The 19,855-nt window shown below is 43.9% G+C and overlaps 1 protein-coding gene across 1 annotated transcript; it reads left to right on the plus strand.

Moving 5' to 3' along the window:
- Positions 1 to 2,278: 2,278 nt before the first annotated feature.
- On the plus strand, positions 2,279 to 5,772 carry RTN4RL1 (reticulon 4 receptor like 1). Its single transcript, XM_032788310.2, has one exon. The coding sequence runs from the start codon at positions 2,298 to 2,300 to the stop codon at positions 3,636 to 3,638; it is 1,341 nt and encodes a 446-aa protein (XP_032644201.2). The 5' UTR covers positions 2,279 to 2,297; the 3' UTR covers positions 3,639 to 5,772.
- Positions 5,773 to 19,855: the final 14,083 nt, after the last annotated feature.

The raw sequence follows: 19,855 nt of genomic DNA on the forward strand, positions 1-19,855 counted from the left end.
ATCAAGGAACCAAGAGGTCATGGTCAGCGTGAGGAGACTTACAATGAGTGGGTCTACAGGGGCTACAATTCTCTCCCTCTTGAAATCAAACCCACATAAGGCCAAAGCCAGATGTCATGTTAGTGACTTAAAAAATGCTTCTAATAACAAACATCAATAATCATAACATTTTTATGTATTAGGTATTCCTGACACAAGGCCCTTCTCTGGCACTGGTGCAAAAATGGGAAACCACCCACATCTGCAAATGCAAACCTGTAACTTTTGAAGGGCATGACTTGACAGAAGCTTTGCTACCCTCATTATACAGGAATCTGACTGTTTGGCCAAGCTACTTTAAGGCACACTAATTTTTATTAACAGTACTTTCAGATATAAGTGCCCTTTGCTGGTAATTTATTGACAGTCTTTGTGGTGCAATCATTCTAAAAAGATGACAACTTTGCATTCAAAGAATGGAACCAGATGGACAGGACTCACAATTAGCTATGTAGTGATATCTCACACTACACTACATGAGAAGCCAACTGCAGAATTACACTTTTAAAGGAACAGAATCAAAAACAAGGAAGTTTCTACTCTCTTCCTGACATGTGGTCTAAATACTGAACCCTAGATTCATCTCTGAGTCACGGAAAAGGGGATCATAAAATCCCAGATGGCCCAGAATGACCCAGGATGTCTTGTGATAGCCTGGCACCAATACTGGTGAACTTCTCTTTGCAGTCTTTTTAGGAATATTGTAATCCATCTGATATGCCAGGGTTTAATAGACAGGTGGCACTTGCAGATGTATGTTACTCTGATCTGATGCCCATTTTCTGTTATGTCCAGTGCAGAATGCATTAGACATGGGTGAGCATTTGTGGATGTAACAGAAGAAGTGGAATTTGAATGAGAAATGAAAGCCTGGTGCAATGAGTTTGAGAGGCAATGGCCTGAAAGAAAGCAGAAAGATAGGAGCGAGAGAAGGAAACGCACAGGACGGTGAGGCTGGCAATACAAAGGCTGACCACAGGGAATGATAGTTACTGCTCCTTTTTTTTTTTTGTCCTTTATTCTCTGCTGTAAAAAGCCCTGATCAGAAGTACTTTGTGTGGTAGCAGAAGCTGTAATATGTAACACCACAGGAGATCTATTTAAATATGTTTGAGCACCCACTTCCAAATTTAGTTTTCAACTCAGCACCTTCTCCGCTGACTGCTGATAAAATCATATTTCCTGTGAGTCTCTCGTTCTTTAAATCTGTATGTCGCTGTTTAAAAGACCTTGAGTGTTACAACTAAGGACTATTCCGATTAGAGTGTCCTTTCCTTTCAAGAGATTTAGGGCTTGTTTCCAAAGGTGCTGAGCACCCAAATTCCAGCTGAATCAATGGGAGATGCAAACACTCAGTGCTTCTGTAAATCAGATGCCTCGTGTGTGCAAAGCAGCCTGAGCTGGGGAAATCCCTCATTCCCCTTGGCATAAGTGATGGGGGCTCAAACACTGTCTCTCATTAGGACTAGAAGAGCTGGATGAAGAGTGAACTGTTATTCGTGAGCACTTTTGTCACACCTGCTACCCTTTCTGTTTGCTTTGCCACAAACTTACAAGAGGGCTTTAAGCATATGAACATTTTGAATGACTGCTCTTCAGATGATCAGTGTGTTTTGACCAGGGCCGGCTCCAGACACCAGCAAAGGAAGTGGGTGCCTGGGGTGGCCAACAAAAAGGGGCGTCACTCTGTCCATAATTGGGGCGGCACATCCGGACCTTCCGTGGCAATTCAGCGGCGGGTCCTTCTCTCCCTCTCTTCCTCTTCGGTGGCACTTCAGCAGCAGGTCAATCGGGTTTTTCTTTTTTTCTTTGCCGCCGGGGTGGCAAAAAGGCTGGAGCCGGCCCTGGTTTTAACACCAAGCAAGGAACTTGCTCTTTGCACTACAAGCATTTACCCTATTTATCCAGTTTCAGTTGACTAATCAGAAGGCAGCCACAACACCATGTGATTAAGGTGGCCATTCATACACCACAAAACAACAACCAGGGAATAATCAGAGCAAACAGTTGGCAGACACCCCATAGTCTGAAATAAGTTCGGACAACTACAAGTAACTAACCTACTGATCACAATCTGTTTGTGGATAATTTATGGACAGAAAAAGTGGTTGAGTTAATTGGATACATTTTTCACTAGGAATAATCCTCACAGCTATAATTACTAGGCAGGTGGTTTTGAATGATTTACAAGACATCATAATTCAACTGACCTTGTTTTCTCCCTTTTTTGAACAGGAGGTTATGTGGAGCTGCTTCTGATGCTGTTGGGACTTGAGATTCACTTCACTGCATGCTGCCCTATTGACTGTGTATGTTACCCATCACCTATGACTGTCAGCTGCCAAGCCCACAACTTTGCATCAATTCCAGAGGGGATACCAGAAAACAGCGAGAGGATTTTCCTCCAGAACAACCAGATCACATTGCTTCTGCGAGGTCACTTTAGTCCATCCATGGTCACCTTGTGGATCTATTCCAATAATATTACCTTCATAGACCCAGACACCTTTGATGAGTTTGTTAATCTAGAAGAGCTGGATTTGGGGGATAATCGCTATTTAAGGGCTTTAGCAGCTGAGACCTTCCAAGGGCTGGTGAAGCTCCATGCCTTGTACCTGTACAAATGTGGGTTGAGCTCTTTACCCAGTGGGATATTTGGTGGTCTCCACAATCTACAATATCTTTATCTTCAAGATAACCACATAGAGTTCCTTCAGGATGATATTTTTGTTGACCTGGTCAACCTCAGCCATCTTTTTCTCCATGGAAACAAGCTGTGGAGCCTTCATCAGAACACATTTAGGGGACTAATAAACTTGGATAGGTTACTCATCCATCAAAATCAGCTCCAATGGGTCCACAGACGTGCTTTTCACGATCTCCGAAGACTGACCACCCTTTTCCTGTTCAACAACAGCCTCTCTGAGCTCCAGGGGGAATGCCTCGCCCACCTGGGAGCCCTGGAGTTTCTCAGGCTGAATGGCAACCCTTGGAGCTGTGACTGCAAATCCAGGTCACTCTGGGATTGGTTGCGCAGATTCAGAGGTTCAAGTTCCAGCGTGATTTGCGAGTCTCCTGAGCAGATGCATGGCAAGGACTTAAAGGTGCTAAAAGCAGAGGACTACAGGAACTGTTCTGGGTCTGAGTCCCTCCATCAGATCAAAACACACACTTTCTCCACAGCAGACAGAGGAGCCTCCAAAGACCACCACCCACACCACTCCTCCAAGGAGAAGGGTAAAGAGAGAGGGGTTGAGCACAGTTTACACAGCAGTCAACCAGCAGCACCTCCAGGTTCACGTCCAGGTTACAGAAAGCCCAGCAAGAACTGCACCAGCCACAAAAGCCGCAACCGAACCTCTAAGCCAGTGTCTCTGGGGCCACGGAAAAGCATTCATGAGGCTCAGGACTATGTGCCTGACTACCAGCACAAATTCAGCTTTGGCATGATGCCAACTGTACCACCCAAGCGGAAGGGTAAGTGCACCCGGCGGACACCCATCAGACCCCCCAGTGGAGTACAGCAGGCAGCTGGGAGCTCGGTGATCAGGGCCTCTCATCTAGTTTTTATAATGGTTTTAGTGGTCATAATACGCTGAGCTGGCTGTGACTGATAGTGTCTGTACTGCCACCAATCTTCAAAGGACCAGAGTTTCTTTTCATCTTCTTTTTTCGTACACGGAGGATTTGGCCTTGTGAAGGAAAGAATGTTGCTTAGGCTTTTGATGGTCTCCACACATGGACGAGTGGATTATAAACATGAACTGTACAGAATGCGCACAGCAGGAGTGGATTAAAGGCATTATCACATGCTTGTCACAAACAGCCCCAACTGAGCACCTACAGAAAAGTCAACATAACGAACAAGGAGCTAAGCCTTCATTCATAACAACTGGACAAACATGGACAGTAGCTGTGCTCTATGTGAAACCCTGTTAATTTGAGAGAGCTCTGAAAGACCCTGTGATTACTGAAGGGAACATAATTGCTGTAAAAATGATCACCAGTTAAGCCTACACCATCTAGCTGAAATGGTGTGCAAAGACACTTACGAAATGTATAATAAGGACATTGGTTCTCCCACATTTTAGCCCTTTTGGCTCCAAATCCCACAGGCCAAAGCTGGCCAGAATTCTCTTAGAAGACAATCTCAAATCCCTGTATATCTCAGGGACATAGCAAACAGGGCTTGCCTGCTAGGCTAGGAGTAGCCAACTACCAAAGGAAAGACTGATTAGAGGTGGATATTAAAACTTAAACAAAATGAGATTCTATAGAAGGTGTGTTTTTTGTAACTGTGTTCACATATAAAATAAACAAATGCACAGGTTCCCTTCCCATCAATTATCCATATGTATGTCTTATAATGTTTATAAACTATATGGAAATATATCTTCAGATGTAAGGATTGTATTGTTGAATTTATAGCAGAAGAACAGTATATGATTTTCTCTAGAAAACAACTGGCAGCAGTGCCTACAGATGCCGGGCAGCCATCCATCAGACTCAGCGTGTGCCAGGGGAACCACAGTGGACCAATGTTCTTAGCAATTTAGAGCACTAGATTTTGGGGGATTTTTTGTATGCAGTGTAACAAAGTCAATATCTGAAGAGCCAAAACTCACTCTTATGACCTAATTTCTAACCTGTCACATGCCAGGAAGAAAGGGATTAAAAGCGTTCAGACCAAACATACACAGCTATGGAGCTTTGTCTCCTAGATAGGATCATGAGGCCAGGGCAGACGTTTCTAGCAACAGTGAGAAGCAGTTCCCAACAGTGTTAGCCATGTGAGGACCTGTATAGCTGGTCTAAGGTTTTCACTCAAGTGGTGGAGTAGTGCAGGGACTCCAGAGATAGTCCTGACAGCCTGGGAAGTGGTGCTCCTTAAAAAGGAAGATCTCATGGGAGACTCAGAAAGGGGCTGCAAACGATTAACTGGGAATCTGATAAGCACCTGCAAGGAACAGAGTGCCTAGGACTTTCATCCATGATAGAAAAAAGGTATAAGGCAGCCATGCAAAGGGAATTGTGGAAGAGAGGGGTAGAAGAAGCAGGTCTACCTGCCCATCTAACCTCTATCCTGACCTACTGGCAGCAACCCAGAAGCTGGAGTGCCGGGGAAGGGGGTCGTGTATTCTGGTCTGGATCAGGCTGGTGTATGGTGGAGATGGTAGTGTTATTGACCAGAGATGATGTCTAAATGTAACACAAACAGTACACATTAATTCCCTGTCAGAGTGGATATGCGAGAAGAAAAACACTGAAGTTAATGAAAAGAGGGAAATAAAATTATCTTGGACAAGCAAAGCCTGTTTTTCATTTCCTAACAAAACTCCAGCTGCAGTGACATGTCTGGCCTGTAGCTGATGCTTGGAACCAGACAACAGTGCTAAGGAAACGGCTCTTTTTCTAGCATATAACCAACTGGTTGCGCAAGGATGCGCTGATTCACAGAAACCTCAGGAAAATTCCTGATCTCCAAATCATTAGCCTACTAGGGATAACTCATGTTCCATACTTATCGTTCTGGGGGCATCTGACTGCAGGGTACCCTGTTATGATCACCCTGCCCTCCACCTGAGATGTTTGGTGCCAGTGCAAGGGGGGGCGGGAAGGAGGCTATTTAAACGTCAGTAGTGAGAACTTCCTATTAAATATAGTAGCCCCTGTTGGATAGAGTTGTTCATAGAAGTCCTTGGAACTGGAAAGAGAAACTCCTTAATCAAATTGTTCTGGGGGCAAAAAATGTCTATGTAGTTTCAAGGATTCACCATTCAGTCCTGAAGTGAGGCATCTAGAGATTTAATGAGAAACAAGTGCAGAGTCTCCTGCTTGCCTCTCAAATTTCAAGAGGCACAGGAGCTGGGATACCTTTCAAAGAGGGAGAGAGGGGGGCTTGAGCATGTATTTTTCAGAACAAAGTTCCTGGGTAATGACAGGAACAGTCCCAGAAAGAGGGAAGAATAGATTACTCATCTAGTCCTCGCTGTTCCAGCTCCTATCCTAACTTTTCTGTCTACATGGCTCTAAACCTCCACTAAAGGGATGTCCAATGCAGCCAAAACAAATAATCTGTGATCTGAAATAGCTCCCTCACGTCCTACATACTATAACCAATAGCAGCTGAATGTGTCTGGCACTGTCCCTTAGAAGTCTCAGAATGTTGTTATGTTGATTATTTCGTTTCATACTCTGGAAATCAAAGCTCTCAATGGGAGAATGAAGAAGAGAAGCACTTTATTAATTTTTTTTTAAGTCTCCATGTAACTGCTATAATATAGAAGAGAAATGTCAGCACAGGAGATGCTAATGATTTATAAATGATTTGGGTGCAGCAGGCACCAAGGATTCTGAGATTAATTCTATTAGAACAGACTATGCCTGGCCCCAAACCATACTTGTATTTTTAGTATTCTTTTCCTCTAAGATGTACATGTTGCCTCTAAAAGGCAACTCCATTGTGTATTACATCCTTTGTCAACCAAGTGATCTGACTCCTGGCAGTCAAGGAGGCTGTTCAAAAAACAAAACTAAGACATAAAAAAATCACTAGACAGGAAAAAAACACTTGGTCCATTATGGCTTGTGGGATTCTCTCACCCTCCCTTAATTACTGTCTGTCTCTGTACCAACTCTTCCTCTATGGCCACATCTGCTTGAGCGTAAACTCATTTATAATGCTTGCTTCGATGTCTGCTCTCATAACCCAATTTCAGATTCACTGCTCTTTGAGTGAGACAGTTCCGCCACAGCCCCTTGTTTGCTCTTTTGAGACAGTTCCCCACCCACCCGATTTCCATCCCCTCGCCTATGTTAAGAGTTTGTATCTGGCTTCACATTGTCAGACATCTTCATACACTGTGAAGGCTTCTGTGTCAGTTCAGCATCACCTCTCCCCCTGAAGAACAACCACTACATCACACAGTAGAGGGCTCTTCAATCTAGCAGACAAAGGCATAACAAGACCCAACAGCTAGAAGCTGAAGCCAGACAAGTTGAGGCTAGATATAAGGCACACATTTTTTACAGTGAAGGTAATTAAACATTGGACCAACTTACCAAGGGACATAGTGAATTCTCCATTCATTACTTGGAGACTTTAAATCAAGATGAGATGTCTCTTTCTGAAAGGTTTGCTCTGGCTCAACCAGAAGTTGCAGGCCTGACATAGACTTACTAGGTGAAATGCTATGACCTGTGTTATACAGGCCAGACTAAATTGTAATGCTCCCTCTATGAGTCTCTTCACACATTCAACCAGGCCCCACCTAGGCCTTCCAGCCCCCATCTAAGAATGCGGGGGGTGGGGGGAGCTCAAGTTCCCTACCCTTTTGGTCCCAGTGGTTGAGAGGGAGAGGAGCAGGTCAGTCCTTGAGATAAGCGTCTTCTCAGGGCTCCAAGCAGATGATAGTGCTGCTCAGGCCTGGGACAGCCCTAGCTTTCCTCATAACAGATAACCTTGCTCCCTGCTGCTGCCCCGGTGGAACGATGAGTAGAACTGAGCACTAGCCCACGTGGACAGGGTACAATAGCAAGCTCACCTCTGGATCAGCATTCAGCCCGCTTGGTGCTGGATCTCAGAAGGCAGTTTGCCTACTTCGTGCGGTGGGACTGAAACCTCTTAATCCCTTCCTTGGGCAATATTTAATGTGTTTTCCTTCTCCAGTCTGGTTTACCATCTTCATCGTTTTCTATTCACTGTGTTACTCACATGCAAGATCCAAACCCGTCCCAGTCTGGTTACCTTGCTCCTCATTATTTGATTGCTTCAGCAAACTTTAATATGTGAGCTTTGATTTTCTCACCCAAAAGCTCTGCACAGACAAGCGAACCTCGAACAGACCCTAGATTACTCTTCTGGAAATTCATTCACAACTACAGAGTCCCACTTCCATTCACATGCTGTTTTCTGAATTTGAGCCAATTTTCTAATAATTTTACTTCCTTCTCATGATTTTACCTTTTAGTCATAATCATTAGCATGGGAACTTATCATATGAGCTTTGAAACACAACATATGACACCTTCTGTTTCTCTCATCTTCCTAGGCAGGAATTCAAAGTACTCAAGGAAGAAAGTCAAAAGAAACTCTTCTTCTCATCATCCCAAGCTGACATCAAATTAAACAGTTTCTAGTTTTTCCCTCATGGCTAATATGGGGCTTCTTGGCCAATAATTGCTTCATGCACTTTGTGGCCTCTTGTTTAAGATGAAAATTATTGTGTCCAACTTTCTGGTCCTGAAGAATTAGACCTGCTCTGACAGAGATGTCCACCCCTTGAAGAGAGCCCACTCAAGACCTATGCACCACTTAAGTCTCACTTAAGCCAACACAAGAAACTCTCTGCTGCCAGAGTTCAGTCATTCCTAACCTCTCTGTCTCTGGATCTGTGGTGTGCTTTCTGACACTGGCTTAGAGAACCTCAGCCATACACATGGGAACGTTTCCAAATATTACATTTTCCATTGCACTACCAAGAACATTTCCTTTTTTCTATAGTTTACTAACTTCCCCAGGATTTTGTATGTTGACAGGATTTTTCCCCTTTGCTCAGCCTCCTTCTCCAGCTCAGATTATTCAGTAACACCATAATCATAGATATGGCATCACAATTGTTTCCATGTTGATGAATTCGGATACCGAACACACTGGATTATGAAGATATTGATTGGAATGGACAGGTTAAACAGAAGGTAGCTTTTGCCACCCAAAAATATCTGGGTGATTAATAACAACATGAAAAGGAGTGGAGACAACTCAGGAGTCTTTCATGGGGTTCTGATGAAAAACCACATTGTACATGAATTTAGTTCTCATAAAGGTGTCATATTGTAAGCCATAGAGAATAACAACATCTCTGTATCCACATAACAGGTACAGCATGAGCAACAGCAGTTCCAGGATCCCCCCCACATCCTCTACCAATGTATTCAGCCTTTCCCCATCTTGGAGAGACCACCCCTAAGGGCAAAAAGGACCTTCAGTCTCTGAGGTCAATTCCATCCCTGGCCTCTTACCCAGACTGCCAAAAGGGGGCCAGTTAGTCCCCACTGAAGGTGCATTCTTTGTAACATAAACGTGAACAGGACTGAGATGCACCACACTCATTACACTTTGGAGTCACTAGATAAAATCTATTTTTACTGTTTTCCTGAGTGTGGCTGAGATTTTGAATGTGTCCAGTCATTCCATAACTATTTGCATATTTCCCTACATTCTCTTGAGCTCGTCCCCTACCTTATCAAGAAATCTGATCCCTGTCTCAGTCAGCTCCCTTTCCTCTTCTGTAAAAACAGAATCAAAATAACTGTTAAACGAATCAGCCATTAGCTTCTCCCCTGTCATCAATTCCCTGATATCATTTTGTAATGGACCAATTTTCTCTTTTATCTTCTGTCTGCTCTGAATATATCTCCAGAAGCTTTGACTATGCGTGAAAATACCCTCTCAAATTCACTGCTGGATATCTCCTTCTGCTCCTCTAATTGCCCTTTTCACTTGCTTCTAAATTTTTGTACAAATCTCCCAATCCCCCTCCTCTGCAGGTTGTTAATATAGAGTTTATAACTTATATTTACTAACAAATTATTGTTTAAATAATACATGGCAGAACATAACTGCTATATGTTAGCTCTGATTTCTCACTTTCTTCACCAAACAAGTCCCATTTTAACCCCCCTGATTAGCACATGGCCCACTTGCTCTTACTGCAACTTACTAGTATTTTTTACTACTCTTGCAAAACATTAACATGACTAATTCCAGCTTTGCTAGAAATCTGTCTTCTGAAAAATTAGCGGGATAAAAGGGATTGTACAGTAACATTCCTATCTAGCTTTTTCTGGGCCATGTGTAGAGGAAACAAAACTGTACTGCTATACCAAAGAGAGAAGGGGCCTAACCTGAATAACAGTCAACAGCAAACAGGAGCTCTCGTGACCTTAACTCTTTTAGACTCGTGAACAACGTACATTGCTCGTCACTCCCACAGAGCCCTTGTGCTATTGACAACAGCAGGGTAACATGCATTGTTCACCACACACAGCTTTTTAAAGGACTTGCTAGAATTACCCAGAACTTCCATTTTTTTTCCATTTCTTCACCCAATTTGTTTATTTTAGTCTCATATCCTCCCTGACTCAGAAAATATTCTACCTAAGTACTGCAGTAACTTTCACAAGTCCTGAATTGTATGTTTTTCCAGATAAAGTATGAACTAAAAACAGGAGGCTTGAGAGTATTATTAGAGTAACAAAACCTTACACACAGATTCTAAAGCCAAAGCTCTCCCTGAGGTCAGCGAGAGTTTTGCCTAAGTGAAAACCTATTAAGCACTTTGGGGTTTGGCCCTCAGTCTGGACTGTAAACTGAGCAGACTCCTGCTGGACTGTAGGATCCTTGATATAGAAACTCTCTCTCTCTCTATTTGTCTTGTACTGAGCTGAGCAAATTGTTGCTAGTTAACAACTATGAAATAGCAATTAACCATAACGAAGCAGTATCCCTCCCCAACATCGCTGCCAATGTAAATGATATCCTGCCCATTGGAATATAGTCAGGGTGTGGCTACTGGCTCTGTGGAGTCAGCAACTTGCCAACAACACAGCAAGCCAAACCTCCAGAAGATACAGCTGCATAGCCACATACCCCAGAGCTTCACTGTACCTGGAGATTATAGCTTGCTCCATACTTCAGCACAGAGAACAATATATCTGACTTTAACCAGTGCAAAACTATCTTCCCTGGAGACAGGTGTTAAAAAGAAGATACAATTAAGAGAAAGAGCTGTAGCTAGAAAAAGCCATTAACTAACAACATCCCAAACCCTTCAGTCAAGGGTTAAAGAAAAAGGCATCAGGATTCCATTCAAGAGCAAACTGTCATTATAAAACAGACTATAGATCTCTGAGGCTGACAGAGAAAATAAAATGTCTATCAGTCATTCTCTGACTTGTCTGAGAACATATTGTAATTTCTTCTCCACTTCATACCTTTTGCTTTCCAGAAAGGTGGATGCCTCTTCTGGCCAGCCAATGTTGCTTTTTCTATTCCACAAAATAACTTTGTTTAGGCTTAAGCTGCATGCACTTCAGCTGTACTTCACCAGTCTTACTTTCCCACAGTAGATCTCTGGGACATAGAATTCCAAGCCAAATTCCAGAGGGGATTTTGCATTCCTACAAATCACTTTTCTTAAAGAACTTGTGTGGCTTCCCCTAATATTTATCCTGAGGAGTCTAGTGCCTGTACTTCAAAGCTAACAATGTAACTCTATTTATCACACATATCATTTTCTACAGGACTAGGTGCAGAGTAACCTGACCGCTCTGTTTCAACAAACTGTAGGAGACAACTCTATACTCTCGCCAGAAACAGTTTGGTGTAGAGGTTCTCTCACTCAGTACCTCTGTGATTAAAATATCCAGTGAACAAAGTTCTTGGGTTCTTTATAGGTCTCATCTATGAAAGAAATTTTGGATCTACTTTTTAACAGCTGCCTTCAGGTCTGAAGTCTAGAACATCTAGGAGCTACCCAGTTACCCTGATTGTTCCTATCTTCTTAATCATCATCCTAAACATGGAGGAAACAAAGTGGCACTATTACACTCAGAATCTCCCTTTTTGATTTCAGGTCATGCCGGTGCATTACGCTCTTGGTGTGTATATTATACAGTGTATATAGCGCAAGCAGCCTTCAAAAACTCAGTGTGTTTCCTGCAGACTACCCCACCTCAAAGCTGCTGTGTATCCTCAGTCCATTGGAAATATTCCTATTGTACGAGAAGCTAGTATCACATTTTCATCTGATTTCTGCTACGAAGAGACCCTGGGGCACACCCAGTTTCCCAGCTCTTACATAAATGCTATTTCAAAGCATAACCCAGGAAAATGCCTCCATGGAAGAGCAGAGAATGCAGAACAGTGGAAACCAGATGACAACAGTTAGCCAGACAAACTGGTCATGGGGCCCACTGTGGCAGCAGGAAGATTCCTCAGCTCCCAGGCTCATTACTGCAGCAGTTTCGCATGGATAAAGCAATGAAAAATCAGAAAACATACATGCGTTGGGTCATTCCCTACAAATTATAGTAAATAGAAAGTGAAGAGCCGACAGCTTGGCTCCACTAACTGGGTTTTCAGTTTAGCTCAGCAGGGCGTGATACATGGAAGTTTACAGCATGGCTGAAATAGGTTCTCTGCAGAGCAGGCATAGGCAGACTCTGAAATCCCTTCTTTACTTGCTATCGTTAAGAGCTGTCAGTATGCTAAGTGCTCCAGCAGAAGCCGTGGCCCCTGTACTGAGAAGCTAATGGCCTAAACAGTGGGACAGCACCAACACATAGGAAGAGGCAGAGGGGGGTTCTGCCTTAGATCATCTTCGTTTTGGCCATGTCTGTCTTTCTAGAAACTTACATGGCTCCTATCACTGTAGAGTCTGAACACCATAGGTGAGTAGCAGCATTTAGGGGCTGCATGGCAGAAGTCAGCATTGAGCAGACAGTGAAGTGAGTTAGAAGGGAGCTTGGTGCATTGGGATCAGAAGAGTGGTTCTTTCCAGGTGCATGGGCCAGCATGGGAGAGTGAGACAAGAGCACAGCGGACAAAAGGACTGGTCAGAAATTACAGGTTGGGGTGGAATCATGCAAAGTCCTGAAAGTAAGAAGGATATACCTGATTCAGAGGCTGAGGGGAAAACTAGAGAAGGGGTTCCAGTAGGGGAGACTATGGTCTGAGCACTGGCCAGGAAAGATAAACTTTGCTGCTGCGTTCTGAATGAACTACAGGGGACCGAGATGAGATTCAGGGAGGCCTGAGAGGAGGATACAGAAGTAACAATTATCTGGTTTAGAGATCCATTTCTCCCTGCTCAGATGCTGAGATGGGACAGCATTCAGTGCAGATAATATTCACAGATTCCAAGGGCAGTCAGGACCATTGTGATCTAGTCTGATCTGCTTCATAACACAGGCCAGAGAATGTCCTCATAATCTGGGCCAGCTTTAGGTTGATCCCCCCGAATCGGACCCCGCGCCTAAGAAGGCCATGCGCCTTAGCTGCCTTTTTTTTAAATTTTAAATTTTTTTTACATACCGGGGGCAGTCTGGGTCTGCGGCAGCACTTCGGCAGCAGGGGGTCCTTCACTCGCTCCAGGTCTTCGGCAGCATTTCTGCGGCGGGGGGTCTGGAGCGAGTGAAGGACCCCCTGCCACCGAAGTGCCGCAGAAGACCCGGACCACCGCCGGGTATTCAAATTGGGCCCCACAGTTCCTGAAGCCAGCCCTGCTCATGATATGCAAAGAACTCTCCTCTGGTGGCACATGTGACTTATTGTCTGGTCAATGGTAGCATGTCACGCACATCTATGTACTGTACTGTTTGGGAAACATATTTGCCTTAAGAGTCCGCACAAATTCAAGTGCAAACAATAATACAGTTATTACTATCATGAAATATTGTTCTCTTTTCAGTGTTCCAGTGGAACCATGTTTTCTAATAAGATACACTATACTGTCCCTTTGTGTGAATGTTTGAGACAATAAACCGATTGGTGTAGGTCAATTTGCCTTCTTGCTTTTATTTTTAAAATCTTTAGAAATAAAGGCTATTCCATTGTCTGTGCTGATTTTCATCATTTCATCTCTAGTGCTAGAAACCAGATTCTTTCAACAGAGGTTTTCCAGCTATGCAACTCTGTTCAAACTAACTACAAACTGAAAACCATCAAAGGCAGCTTTAGGCACCAGAGAAAGGGCAGTTAAGTCAACACAGAGCCCGTTCCTCTGGACAGCTAACAAACCCCAACACAAGTTAGAGCAGAGGGGCAGTAGGGCTCCCAGGGCCCTTTTCACTGGAATACCCTCTGGCTCTGATCTTGCAACACACACAGTGGGAGTAACAGGCCCTGAAGAAATGCAGGGTCCGATGCCACACAGACTGCCATTTCACATCTTTTCTGTTGGCAGAGTCTGATTTTATTTTCTTGTGGGTTACAGGGCCCAAATTTGCTTCCATTGAAGTTAATGGCAAAACTCCCATTGGCTTCACTGTGAACAGGAGCAGGCTCACAATGCTGACATTAACCTGTTAACTTTGTCTGTGTAGCAGCATTACTGCTGACATTATCACAGCTCTGGGAATTGAGCCAAACAGTACCCTACATAAACTGCTGCTCTTTAAAAAAACTCAGTTGATAAGCTGATTGTTTATTTCCAGAGGACATTCCCCACAAGACTGCAATAGTTTGTGAAGGTGGGTCAGATTTTGGACACAACTTAGGAGACTGTGTAACATAAATTAAAAATAAATAAAATAAAGCAAACATTTGGGAAGTCCAGGACATCACCATTTGGATCTCAAATACTGCAGTCATTGACAAGTGTTTGCTCTTATTAAGATAGCGATTTGTGTAAGTAAAGCTCACCAGTCAGTTCTCTCTGGGGACTTCCAGCAAGCTAAGCCCATCTCTGAAACCAGCTCTATTATACTGCAGCAGAGGCTCTGTAACAAAGGAAATGTGCTAAATGCCCTACCCTGCCCATCAAAGCTGCAACAGCACTTAGCCTGTTCATGGATTTGTATGACCAAAGTCACAGACACATGAGTACGCTAGCTAGGAGCAGTGGAACTTGCCACTGCCCAAGTGGATAGGATCTGAGGTTTACAGAGATAAAACTATTACAATTATTATATTAACAGAGAAAAAAGCCTTCAATTTTACGTCCCTGCAAATGTCCCTCCTGTTACAGTTTTGACCACTGCACACTGATTGTCCATACTTGACTCCTTGTGGGCAAAAACAGCAGCAAGAGCCAGTTTCTTCAAAGCTACCTAAATAAATAAATAAATAAATAAATTCCTGCTGTGTTTATAAAGAGATGTTTTCTTCCTGAGCTATACAGCATGGTGGTTTTAATCTGAAACTTCTTTTTAATCATAGCAGGAGTCCCAATTAGCACATTGGATAATCTTTCAAGTAGAACTGGAGTTTCATGGTCATAGTGAGCAAAGGAAATATACGGCAGCAGAATAACAGGGTAGAGAGAGTGAGCGCACATGCATGCAGGTGCCAGTGTCTGCTTCACAGGCTCCCAGAAGCACCGTTGCATTACAGCAAAACTAGGGCAGCTTTCCTCTCTAATATTTACATTCGAACAGGTCTCAGGTGTCTGACACTACAGTAAGGATGGGTGGGGAAGAAGTGAACATTATGGTACACCTTTACCTAGTGAGCTGTAAACATCAAACCACATGCAGCTTTCTATGGGAAAAATATTGTGCATATTCCTGCTTCAAACTGCAGGCATGTAATTCAACACATATGCTTCCAATGAGGCAGTAGAGGGCAGATGGGGGGGGGGGGGGGCGGGGGACCTGCCAGTGACCTACTTTCTTTTGTTGTTGGAAGTGCTGATCTCTGTGCAGAATTCAGCAGAGTGCAAGGCAGAGATACGGAGAAGGGGCCCAATTCTCCTCTCTTCCACCAGTTTTTACATCAGTGTAACTACCGATGTCAGCCATTACTCCTGAGTTACACCCATCTAGGTTACAGGAAAATCAGACCTAGTGTTTGTAGGAGGCAGAGAGATTGCACAGGTATAACAGAGCAGATGTTGGTCCCAGATTGCCATAAATGAGATTTACCCGCATTGCAACTCTTCAGATATTAATCTTTATCCAGAGGATGCACTGAAAATATTGCAGTCAGCATGCCTTAGTGGCTTAAGACAAAGGAAACCCTTGAGGAGCCCTTACATTACAATTCTGTTTTCACTCACAAGGTAATCAGGCAGGTCTGGGTTAGTCACTGCAGTGACCTGAACAAAGCAAGGCTGTCTAATAGATTCAAATGCGTACTTGTGTGGTAAATTTCAAATGCACATATTGTATAAACAACACAGGCAAGCTTTCAGGAGCACTCCTGCTCCTGCTCCTGCTCCAGCTATAGTAAGTACAGTAGTATACATCCAAACCCCTACAGCTGTCTCTGCAGTCCCAGGGGTATCCTGTTAGAATGCTGAACTGCAGTCCTGAGATTTGGGAGTTAAAGGCTCATTGCAGTCACTGGGGCTGATATAAATTGGTCTTCAGAGAAAAAGTCAGTTGCCTTATGCATAAACACTCCTTGGTAACCTACTAAAGAGCCTCACCAGAATTTCTCCTCCTGCCTTCTCAGGTACCATGGAAAAAGAGATTGTCTGGATTTGCAGATTTGGGGATAACGTGCTTTTATCTTTAGCTTACATCCTTCATGCTACATAATGCAGTTATTCTAAACATCACTTTCTTTTTGCAATGGTGTAAGAATGGACCATTTTAATTGATTAGTTTTCCCATTATGGATTATAAGTGGAACAACATTTTTGGAACTGAACTTAGGTCCTTGAAATGCAGAAAAACATTAACCTGCAGTGCATTTGTAAACTTTGCAGGCTAATTTCTGCCCTTTCTGATGTTTCACACTCTCACCATGGGATTTACCTAAGCGCACAGGATGCATCTATATATGGCTGGTGGGTGGAATTGCTTTTCACTGACATTCAGTCAACAGATTCTAATGATAAAACAATTTCAAATCCACATTTTCATTAAAATCAAAGCCACGGGAAATCATGCTAAAGTACATCTAATGAATTTCCCCTTCCAGGACTTTAATGGAAGCCTGCCAGGGGACAAAATCCAGTGGGGCAAGGAAAAGTTGAATAGGCTTAATTTTCACCCCAATTCCTAGAGCAGGCTTCACAGCACAAACAAGTCTGGCCACCAAGAAAATAATCCCTTCCATTTGGCAGCAATATCAGTCTACTGTGGAAAGGATAAAAGGCATCTGAAGACGAAACCCCCCCCAACAATCTCAAACTGTATATCCATGAAATTAAAAAGGGATCTAGGTAATTGTCCAATAAAACAATCCAATCTATGTTGAAACAGGGCCATAAGATTTGGAAAAGTCAGAGGTAGATACTTAAGTCACCAAGTCCAGCTCCTTGTCAATGTACATCTTCTAGCATTTTGTCCAGTGTATTTTTAAGTCAGTGAATCAACATTTTTGGTATTCAGTCCAACACCAAACAGCAGCTATTGGCATTTGCTGAAGATGAATACAAATTACCAATACTGTTGCAGACTCATGAGATATTCCAGAAGGATGGGAAGTAGCTTCCACCAGCAAACTGACCCTAGAGCATGGAATGGTAGCTTTAGAGAGATCAACATAGGGCAAAAAGGACCTTCAGTCTCTGAGGCCAATTCTGAGGTAGCGCTTACCTCGGACGGTGTGCTCCCAAAGTGACTGGCACACACACCCCTCTGGCAGTGGTTTCTAGACCAGGGGGTTGGGGGGTAGGGGATCTCCGTGTGCCACTGCCTGCAGGCACCCCCCCCCCAAGCTGCAGAGTAAGCGCTTGGGGCAGGGGCAGTACACGGAGACACCCCTACCCTCCAGTAGCCGCAGGGTCATGCCAGCCACTTCTGGGCGCAAAGCGGTACGGAGGGAGATAGGTAGAGAAAGCAGGGGCCACCTTAGCCCTGCTGCTGGCACGACTCTGCGCCCCCCCACCAGGGGGCATGCAGAGACATGCTAGCAGCCGGTCACTTCTGTGAGCAGTGTGGGGCTACTGGCCACAGTATGCAGGCAGCCTGTCTGCCTGAGCGCTGCTGCACCACTGGCCGGGACATGGGGGCAGGTTGTCAGATATTTTTCCAGTATTTTGGGGGCCCACCTGTCGCTGGGGACCCCACGCTACCGTATGATTTGTTTCATGGAAAGCCACTCCTGGGCTGCTGAGCATGAAGGAACAGAGGGTGGGACAAGGAAAGAAACACCAACAAAAGTGACCAGGGACGTTCTGAAAAAAACACCACATTGCTACACTTGATTTAGCAGCTTCTACCACCAAGATTCACACCCAGAGATGTGAGTGTCCTGGGACAGACTACATGGCATTGCAGCCAAGATGAGCTACAGTTCTCTCCTTGGGTCCCTTCCTCTCATACTGTAAAGCAGATTGCTTGGTCTCACAGAGAGTGTCCCCGTGTTCGCCTGGAAGGAGCTTCACTTTTTATTTTAAATATCCATATGCTGGTGTATGTGCACATTCCAGCCTCAGGATGATATTTACAACAGCAAGCATCCTACAGTATCTTCCTGACTTAAACGCTGACTGTCTCATTCCTCTTCCTTGTCTACAGAGATTCTTTGCCTGACTGGGGCAGGGATGTAATGAAATTGTGAGTCATGCTCTTACAACCACCCCTCCCTACAAACTCGTGGCGATGTCCCTACATGAAAATACTTTAGATTTACACAATTGTCTTTGTAAAGCATTTTGTATTATTCTCCTTTTACAGATGGGGAAACCGAGGCACAGTGACAAAGCAACTTACCAAAGGTCACACACCCAGTCAGTAGCAGAAATGTGAATAAAACATATGGCTGCTGCCTCCAAGTGCTACGCTCAATCCACTAAATCAATAATCCCTTCTTTTGGAGCAGGCATAGTCAACTGCTCCTGAGGGAGCCATTCTGTCACGGATGTTGAGACACAGACAGTACCACGAAGGGACTGTGCCCCATCCTGAGTAGCCTGCATGCTGTGGGATTTCCCCATGCATTTCATGGTTTATGGGGGCCTCAGCCCTTGCCCCACAATGCAGGAGAATTTTTATCCACCCAATGGCATAGAGTTTTCCACATAACAGTCAGTCGTGCAGCCTTTTCTGAAGGAGGGAGTGATCTGGCCCACAGAGCTCTCATGAGTGTGTGTAATTTTGGACATTCTTGGAGCCAAAAGTCATGATTTTCTACATGGACTTGGAAGCTAACTGCTCCATAATATAGTTGCACGCGTTCCTAAAGATGCACACTAATCCTAGTTAACCTTTTGGGGATGCTGTTCTGCCTTTGGCCCCAGCCCTCCCTAAATGGCAAGAGGTTTGTTTTGAGAGAACTTGTCTCACCGAGTTACTCTTGCTTCACTGTTCATAACCTTCTGTTTAACATCACAATCTGTTGCAAGAAACTGGCCTGGCTTGGCATAAACAAAAGGTTGTGGAACCACAGCAGGAAGAAGGGGAAATGGCCTATTCTCTAAAGTCGAATGCCTTCAATAATTAGGAATAATGAGACCAAAACATATATGAAAGGGAAAAGCGATGGTGCTTAAATGTTGTGTTATTTAAAGAGTACCCTGGAGTTAAAAGTCCCTCATTACCATACAGGTATGCAGACTCAGTGTAATTAGCCAGGGAAAGCACAGCGCCACCTGCTGTGGACTAGGGTCACACGCTCTCTTTCACTTCTGCTGCTGCTGGGGGTAGCATTTAATTTCTCTTCCCTCTTTATTTTTTGACAACACCCTTCACTGTGGAAGCATACATCATTAACTGCTTTCACATCAAAAGCGCTGAAAGGTTCTTATTATTTCTAATGCTACACAGAAGAATTAAGAGGCAATTGCACATATGTTCTGCTCTGCCTAGAAAAGTATAAGCTGTACTCCAGTAAAACAGCTAATACATCTTGGTTATACTGTGGTCAGATAGGTGCTGATAAAGTGAACACATCTATTAGAAGCTTGAAGATAGCAAGAAGCCTCTCATAGCCGAGAGACAGACAAAAGACACAGACCCAACATTCCCTCCCTGAGTTTTGAAAAAATCCAGTTTCCTGATTGGTCCTCTGGTCCGGTGTTTGGTTCTCTTTGTTAACCCTCTACAGGTAAAAGAAACATTAACCCTTAGCTATCTATTTATGACAACAGGGCACGTACAACTCACGTTACACTCACAATATACCTCAAGTACTTTCAGGGTC

Source organism: Chelonoidis abingdonii, chromosome 20, assembly GCF_003597395.2.
Source record: "Chelonoidis abingdonii isolate Lonesome George chromosome 20, CheloAbing_2.0, whole genome shotgun sequence".
NCBI lineage: Eukaryota > Metazoa > Chordata > Testudines > Testudinidae > Chelonoidis > Chelonoidis abingdonii.

What these genes read in the sequence shown, in the direction of transcription:
- RTN4RL1 (XM_032788310.2), top strand. Translation starts at nt 2,298, where the DNA reads ATGCTGTTGGGACTTGAGATTCACTTCACTGCATGCTGCCCTATTGAC.